The sequence below is a fragment of the Mercurialis annua genome, linkage group LG7, assembly GCF_937616625.2.
Source record: "Mercurialis annua linkage group LG7, ddMerAnnu1.2, whole genome shotgun sequence".
NCBI lineage: Eukaryota > Viridiplantae > Streptophyta > Magnoliopsida > Malpighiales > Euphorbiaceae > Mercurialis > Mercurialis annua.
Window position 1 is genome coordinate 43606491 of NC_065576.1, and position 8168 is coordinate 43614658.

Below are 8168 nucleotides of genomic sequence, written 5' to 3' on the forward strand. Positions count from 1 at the left end.
TTCCGCTATTTCTTGGGTGCGGAGAGAAGGATTTTCTTAATGATGGAATGGATTTTCAAATTTTGCTAAACAAGCTCGAAGATCATGACAGTGACAAGCTAACGGTACTAAAGATAAAGGAGTACGCTCATGCTGATTTTCGTTTTTGGTTTTAATGCTAATGAACTTGTTTATAATCCTCTTATGGATTTTCTAGATTCAGTTGGTCAGTGATATATATAATCAATTTCATAACTGGAAGTTTATAATAAGTGATGGAGCTAAAAATCCGTCATTAAAAGGGCCGAAATGCAATACACATTATATATGGGGAGACGATTTTTAAAAGTTGTAGGCCTAAATTATAATTTAATTTAATTTCCTATACTAATGTAAATAGTTATGAGAAGTTGTATACTAATACTGTTTTATTAATATTATTGGGATTAGATAATAGATAAATAAAATGGATTACAATATATATAATAGATAAATAATTTTGTAATCTAGAGTAGAATTTGAAGGAACGCATAGATGAAAATTTGATAATCGTTTATTAATAGTTTTGCTTGATTATGGTTTTTAGCTGGTTAAACTAATTAAAATTGAGCTTAAAATCATTAAATAAATATTGTAAAGTCTCACGATAATTAATTAATTTAATTTTTAAAAATGTATTTAATCTATAGTCAATTCTGTAAATTAGAAGCTTTTTCAGAATTAATGATGAAAATTAAAGAATTTAAAGAGCCAAGGATGTGAATATAAGAAAAAGTAACAAAGAGGGACGAGTTAGTAAGACTTCAAAAATTTGAGACTTTCAGCCTCCTGCGAAAACTTCTGGACATTTTTCGCGGTAAAACATGAGGGAAAACCTTCATTCGATATTTTCAGCGGCGTTTGGCGGCCGAACGAGTTCGACAGCGCGAACGGCGGCGCGAGGCTTCGCCGGAAGATCTACGGCGTTTCGACGACTGAGACGGCGCGTTGGAGGTATGTTTTCCCTTTTGTGCAATTCATGCGCTTCTTTTGGTGGCTTTGGCTGGCCAAAAAGCCGCAAAACAGAGGCGGCTCTTGGGGACAACGCTACACCAGTGACGGTAGGTCAAGGTGCATCCTGTTCAAAATGCATTTTTTTTTATTTTTAATAAAATACATAATTATAAAATTCTGGAAAAAAAATTCAGAGGAGAATCTGTAATTTTTGTTTTAATTATTTAAACTATATAAAGCAATTATTAACGCTTTCTAATGACTGTTGAAAGATCAATCAGAGATTTGGAATATGAAATGAAATTGTGCAATAGATAAACAAGTCAGAGATTTGGAGTAGTATTATAGTGTTATTAAATCAGGATGGCTCTATTACCAGAGCAGTAATTGACAAGGCAACGAGCAATTTTTTTTATTTTGACAAAATTATCCTTTTCTAATTTGAATCCACCTAATAATTTCTCCAATAAAAGACGGTGATTTTGTTAAAATATAATATTTTGCTCTGTCATTATCAAATGTTGTCATTATCAAATGTTGCTTTGACAATAGCGCCGCGTCTAAATTATTAATAAATATAAAAACAACAGATGTATATGTTATAATGGTCGGATAAAATTTAAGAGCAAATTACCTTGAAACCTCCATATATATCACAATTTATATTTTCATCTCTCTTATTTGAACATCTAACCGTTTAGCGACGGATAAACGGTTGTATTTCAAACTTGAGGGAAGAAAGTGTGAATTAGTTATGAAATAAATATGTGAAATGAGAAGTTAAAATGCTACAATATTTATAATTTGACTACATAGCTTTGAATATTTGATTGATGATTATCTAGGCAAACACATCATATAGTTCGGGAAAATTGACTCTAATCAGAGTCGGATTTAGGGAATTCGAGGAGGGTCGGATGCCCTTCTTCTGCCGGAAGATATGATGTGTGTCGACCACCCCTTAGCCAGAAGCTTTGCCGCTCCATTAGTGAACAAGGGGCGAAAGCTATTTTTGCTTTAAATATGAAGGAAATCTATGTGTTTCTGAAAAAAATATTCATTTCAACACTCTAGATATTGTAAAAAGATTATATGAACTTTTAAATTAAATCCTTAATCAACTAACTCGTAAATTAAAAATAGTTAACCATATTAATTCTCAATTTAGCGGAATTAATCGTAAAAAATTGTGTTACGATTAATTGTAAAAAAATAGTCTAATTTTTAAATGGCTAAACTTATTCTACAGTCCTTGTAATATATTCACTTTTATTTCACTTCGTCCTTCACATTGGCTAAACAATGTGTAATTTGACTAAAAAATAAAACGAACGCCAAATTGTTCTATTAAATAAAATTTGTGCCCCTCGATAAAATTTCTAGTTCCGTCACTGACTCTAGTTATGCTATTTGAGATATTAAAAATGTCGTCATTAGATGAACAAACCTTTTAAACAGGGGGACCGTACTAGTTATTGGAGAGATGTTGTCAAATTTTTGATGGAAAATTCGAAAAACATGAAATCAAATAAGGAAAAACAAGCTTAATAAAGATTTATAAAGTAATACTCTTTTGTTATTCTTTACATATTTCAGGAGTAGAGTCATGGATCGGGAATAATAAAAATAGCGCAAAGAAGTGCGTGATGCAGTAAGTGCGAGTTAGTATTTTGTACATGCATTACACATTCATCATTGATTTGTTGAAAATACATTTGTTGATGGTATTATTACCATTACAGCTTTTATTATTAATGCTGTTGGATTATGTTATGAAAAAATATTATTTGGACATGATGTGATGTGTAACGTGTATGTTGTGGACGGAGAATCATTGCAAGACGAGTTACTTGGTGAATGTTAGTAGGACTGTGAACACATTATTGATCATTAATGTTGGAGAGCTTATTGGTTATGGCTCTCGAGGGAGTATTCTGTCGGGGGCAAGCCAAATTAGTAGTTGGAACACGGCGAGCTTGGTTGAGTTTGTCTTGGGGGCTAGTCCACTATTTTTTGATGGAAGTGGCCACAGTAGTTTGGTTGCTGCGAGCTCGGTTGAGTCTCTCGCGGGAGCCAATCCTTTGAATATAAGAGGATTGATACGTAGAGTTAAGGTTTAGGTGTTCAATCGTAAATTCGTAAATATTTGTCTTTGTTTGTTGATGCTTGTAATATTTGCATAGATATGCGTACTCTATATGTATATACATTTTTATATTGTATTTTTTTGTGAATGTTTAGCGGTAACGTGTATGCATTGTGTTATTTCTGTGACTCTCCTCAATCATTATTCATGTTTTCTTAATACAATATTTGAGTAGTCATTTTCTGCGCTCGACTTGTCCTTCTTCGGATGATTTATGTATTATATTTTATCTAATTCTAGTGCCGAGGTAGTATGTCGTTTATACTATGTTAAGTACCATCAAAATTAATGTCATAGTTGATCGTGATGTGTTCCTATTACTGGAATGTATAGTCATGGTTTTAAGATGAAGATGCATCGTAATTGAGATGATATATGCTATTAGATATCCTTAACACGTTTTCATTTGGTGTGTTTTAGTGGAAACACTTTTTAGTCTTAAAAAAAAGAATTTGATATTAGTGTAATTGTTAAAGTACAGTAAATTTAGGCTTGCTGCGGGTTCGGAAAGTATTTAGCTTTTCTGTTTCCTAGCGCCTTTCACGATTTTGGGCCGGATCGTAACACTGAGCTAGTCGGTTTTGTTGGTTTTTTGAATTATAAATCCTGCCTGCAATTTATCTCCCTATAAATCCTACAGACAGCTCCCAATAAATCCTACAGACAGCTCCCTATAAATCCTGCCTGCAATTTATCTCTGCATTTAAATTAAATAAATTTAAAACAGAACAATAGAAGAGGAATTATACTATTTATGCCAACTAACCAGAAAAGTAACAAATTCCAGGTAAATAGGGTTGGCAAACCAAGTGCTTCATACGTATGGACTAAGCTACCTTGTCACAATATTGGTGCCCTAACAAAATATAGAGTATAAAGTATCTTGAGTAACAAGTAAGTGATGAATTACAAAGATATCTGAAGCTTTTTCGGATTTTCATGTTGAGAATGGGAAGTTCAATTGCTGTAGTAATTTTATTCTTGTTTTCAGCAGCTGCAGCAGCTGGTCATTATAAACATCTTGATGGGATTTGCAAATCCATGGTAGTTTCACAAGGCTACCTTTGCCAAGAACATAAAGTAAATTTAAATATTACTGAACTCTATTTCTTGAGATAATTAATTAGTATTTGACTATATGTTTGTATTAATCTGTGAATATGGTGTTTTCAGGTTATAACAGATGATGGTTATGTTCTTAGCATGCAGAGATTACCTGCAGACAGCTCTGGTTCTCCAGCATACAAGCCGCCGGTTCTACTGCAGCACGGGATTATGTCGGTCAGTTTTAGTTTCTACCTATTCTATTATTACTTTGTTTTCTAAAGATGAAAACTAAAAGATTCGGTCTCAGGGTGAGCATAGGTCAGTTCGATCGCCAAACTGATCTTTTTAATAAACAAATTGGAGATGAACGGGACCAAATTGAAAAGGTCACTTTGATTCGGTTAAAATCGATTGAAGTTTATAATTCGAAAATATGACCTAGAACTAGAAGAACTAATAAGAGTATCAATGTTTCTGTTTTTGTGTAATATAGAAGGGCATTTAACTGCTGAGACAATTATATATAATAATTTTTGGTCAGTTCGGTTAAACCAAATTTTTTAAAACTATAACTGAAACAAAATCAAATTTTACTCAAATTTTTTGGTTTGGTATGATTAGGAGGATAAACTCGGTTATGAGGAAAACTGAACACCCCTAATTGTAGGCATTATACCAAAACTGATACAGAGCTAAACTGTCTCTGCTGTGTTTATGACAGGATGGTTCAACATGGCTATTCAATGACCCAGATGAAGCTTTAGGTTTCATATTGGCAGACAATGGCTACGACGTATGGATTAGTAACACTCGTGGGACTAGACATAGTCAAGGGCATACCTCACTCTGTCCTAAAGATCCGGTCTGTTGTTCGCTTCATTACGATCTATTAAATACGCCATTGACAGGCATTACTTGAAATTTTCCGTGCTTATTATTATTGCAGGCTTATTGGAATTGGTCGTGGGATGAATTAGCTGCTCATGATCTTCCTGCTATGTTCAACTATATTCATAATCAGACAGCGCAGAAAATTTACTTCGTTGGTCATTCCTTGGTGAATCTCTGGACTTGATTTACTTTTGTTTTTAGACTTTAATATCAAATGCCCTCTGAACTTGCTTCCGATAGACAAATAACACAAATTTTTTTCTTTGCCAACTAGTCTTTACCTTAAAATTTGATGAATTAGCCTCCTAAAAGTGTTTTCAGAATTGATATATTTGGTCTGATTGATAAAAATTAATAAGTTCGGGAGACTATTAAATAAGAAAAAGTCAATTGTAGTATAAATTGTTGATTGTGTGCAAGTTCAAAGAGTAGAATAAAGGGATAATTCCAAAAATAGCTTCACCTTTAACCTTTGCAGCAATTTAAGCACGTCCTTTAAATCATGACACGAAAAGCCAAATTTTTCATTTCTCGGCTTTTCTGTCCCAGAAACATTTTTCATTCACCGAATGGCGCTGTTATTGGCGGGTTTTAATGACTGAAACGACATTAGATTATGCTTTTGGACTAGAAATGCCAAAAATGAAAAATTTGACTTTTTTGTGTTGTGTTTTAAAAGGCGTACTCAAATCGCTACGAAGGTGAAAGGTTGAGTTTTTTTTCTTTTACAATTAATTCTAAATTAAATATTGAAGTCTCTGTTTGTATATAATATGCCATGATCCTTGTACTGATGTAATAGTATTTTTAAGGGAACTTTGACAATGATGGCTGCCCTTTCGCAAGATAAGTTGTTAAACATGACAGGAGGTGCGGGTTTTCTTAGTCCAATTGCATACCTTAGTCACACCACATCGTCCTGTTGTAGAGCGGCTTCCGATTTATTTTTAAGTGAGGTAACATATATTACTTATAAAGAGGGAATTACATATTTTTCGGGTTATTTTTCCAAAGAGAATTATATGTTTCTCAACATAAATTCATCTGCCATTTCTCTCTTATTAGGAGTTCTATTGGTTGGGTTTGCACGAACTTATACCAGGAGGGTGAGAAAGCAAAATTTAGCAATTTTCATGTATCTGAATTACAAAATAGACAATTAACAATTTCCTATCTGCAGAGTTGCTACCACCAAGCTTCTTAAAGATATTTGCACTAAGCCTGAAATTAATTGCACTGACATAATGTCTGCTTTTACCGGTACGTATACTATGCTGCCCGAAGTTTCGTTTATGAAAATATTTCTAAAGCTTTCAAATTTTTTATTTAGTCTACTTTTTATTAAAAAAAAATAGTTATTGGATTCACCCTTTTTGGATAATTGATATTCATGATATCAAAACTATCGTTGCAGTTTGTTGACTAAACTTTGACTCGTTTCATATTAGTTACTTACATTCAGTTTCATTTCAACGGGAATTTTTTTTTGTCTAGAAAGGCATATTTAGCAACCGATTTTTGCTAATTTTTGTTTTAGAACTTGCTGCATATGCATAATTTGATTTGAAAACTTTTCGATAAAATGAAATAATGCTTATGTGATAAGTTTATTTGACAAACAAAAAACCAAAAGTTGATTGTCACGTGGCAAAAATAAATAAAAATTTGCTGCCCCGTGTGCAATTTAGCCAAAAACCTCCCGTTAAAATAAAATTAAAGTTTGTTTACCAAACGAATTAATATTTAGTTATCAAATTGCAAAACAAGATATCCTTAAAATTGATAACTCAGTCTTTTTTCTTTTCGGCAATTTTGTGTTTCCTTTGCGACATAGCTTATACATATTACTGACTAGAGTTATAAAATGTTCTGTTGCTATTCACAGGCCCAAATTGCTGTATAAATTCTTCAAGAACAAACGATTTTCTAGATCATGAACCTCAACCAACTGCCACCAAAAATGCGATCCATTTGTCTCAAAGTAAGCCCCTTTCGCTCTATACTTTGATAAATTCTGCTTCAATTTTGAATATCTAGCTCCTGAAACTTTACATTTTTGTACATTGGAGCCCTAACTTTCTTTAAATCTTATAGGTACTTTTGAATTTTGATTTTCTTTCACATGTTTATGCCTTTCTTGAGTAATAAAAAATATAGGCTATGTTTGGTTCACGCAATGGAATACACACAGAAGGAGGGGGAGTACTTATTCCATAAAATTATGGAATTATTATTTTATTAAATTACTATTCCACAACCCAAAACAATGAAGAGTCATTATATGGAATATGTATTCTATTCGTTACATATTTTATGAAATAAACGTAGTCTGTAAATGAACCACTTACATCACGAACTAGTTGCCTATAGAATTTCATTACATTAACAATTCGACGGTCAAAACTACTTTATCCTTTTCGGCCAAACAATGAGCTCAAATCGCAGTTTTCCTTTTGATAAAATTTATTTTTGATTAGATTACCATATCAATATTCCGGTATTTACATCAATATTTTTTACTAAAATGAGAAGTTATGGTCCGATGGGATTTTTGCAGTGCTCAGAACAGGAAATATAGCAATGTACGATTATGGAAATATAATAGAGAACATGGAGCACTACAATCAGCTAACACCGCCAGCGTACGACCTCACAATGATTCCGAATGATATTCCTCTATTTTTGGCCTTCGGAGAAAAGGACATGCTTGCTGATCTACAAGATGTGCACATGCTGCTAGAAAAGCTCAAATATCATGACTTGGAAAAGCTTGTTCTCCTCAAAATAGAGGATTATGCTCATGCTGATTTCGTTTTCGGTGAGAATGCCAATGAAAAAGTCTATGATCCTCTTATGGATTTTCTAGATTCAATTGACGAGTTCAGGAGAGTGAAGAAAGTGAAGGCGTAGTCTAATGGCTATGTCACTTCAATGTGCATTCCGAGGTTAGGGAACCCCTAACCTCGGAAACCTGGTTGATTTCTATATTTATAATGTTATTTTTATCTGTAACCGGGAGGACTTGTCTTCAGTTGTACGGTCCACCTCTAACTTTGGCATAAAAAATAATTGATGAGGTTCATATATTATTAATATATTTTTGTTTTTTAAA

At 33.0% G+C, this 8168-nt stretch overlaps 2 protein-coding genes across 2 annotated transcripts; both read left to right on the forward strand.

Moving 5' to 3' along the window:
• The first annotated feature begins 713 nt into the window (after positions 1 to 713).
• Positions 714 to 3997, forward strand: LOC126655062 (uncharacterized). Its single transcript, XM_050349068.2, has 3 exons — positions 714 to 1089; positions 2569 to 2623; positions 3906 to 3997. The coding sequence occupies exons 1-3, from the start codon at positions 843 to 845 to the stop codon at positions 3907 to 3909; spliced, it is 306 nt and encodes a 101-aa protein (XP_050205025.1). The 5' UTR covers positions 714 to 842; the 3' UTR covers positions 3910 to 3997.
• A 20-nt stretch (positions 3998 to 4017) lies between these two features.
• On the forward strand, positions 4018 to 8168 carry LOC126655058 (triacylglycerol lipase 2-like). The gene is made up of 9 exons (XM_050349063.2): positions 4018 to 4198; positions 4292 to 4399; positions 4887 to 5027; positions 5112 to 5222; positions 5869 to 6012; positions 6122 to 6162; positions 6237 to 6316; positions 6942 to 7037; positions 7614 to 8168. Exons 1-9 carry the CDS (start codon positions 4058 to 4060, stop codon positions 7964 to 7966), a joined length of 1215 nt encoding a protein of 404 aa, XP_050205020.1. The 5' UTR covers positions 4018 to 4057; the 3' UTR covers positions 7967 to 8168.

Bases quoted from the DNA above. Each gene is read 5' to 3' on its own strand.
- LOC126655062 (XM_050349068.2), top strand. From the start codon at position 843: ATGAGGGAAAACCTTCATTCGATATTTTCAGCGGCGTTTGGCGGCCGA. The intron at 1,090-2,568 runs GTGCATCCTGTT...TACATATTTCAG, and splicing joins ACCAGTGACGGTAGGTCAAG to GAGTAGAGTCATGGATCGGG.
- LOC126655058 (XM_050349063.2), top strand. From the start codon at position 4,058: ATGTTGAGAATGGGAAGTTCAATTGCTGTAGTAATTTTATTCTTGTTT. The intron at 4,199-4,291 runs GTAAATTTAAAT...TGGTGTTTTCAG, and splicing joins ACCTTTGCCAAGAACATAAA to GTTATAACAGATGATGGTTA. The intron at 6,013-6,121 runs GTAACATATATT...CTCTCTTATTAG, and splicing joins CCGATTTATTTTTAAGTGAG to GAGTTCTATTGGTTGGGTTT.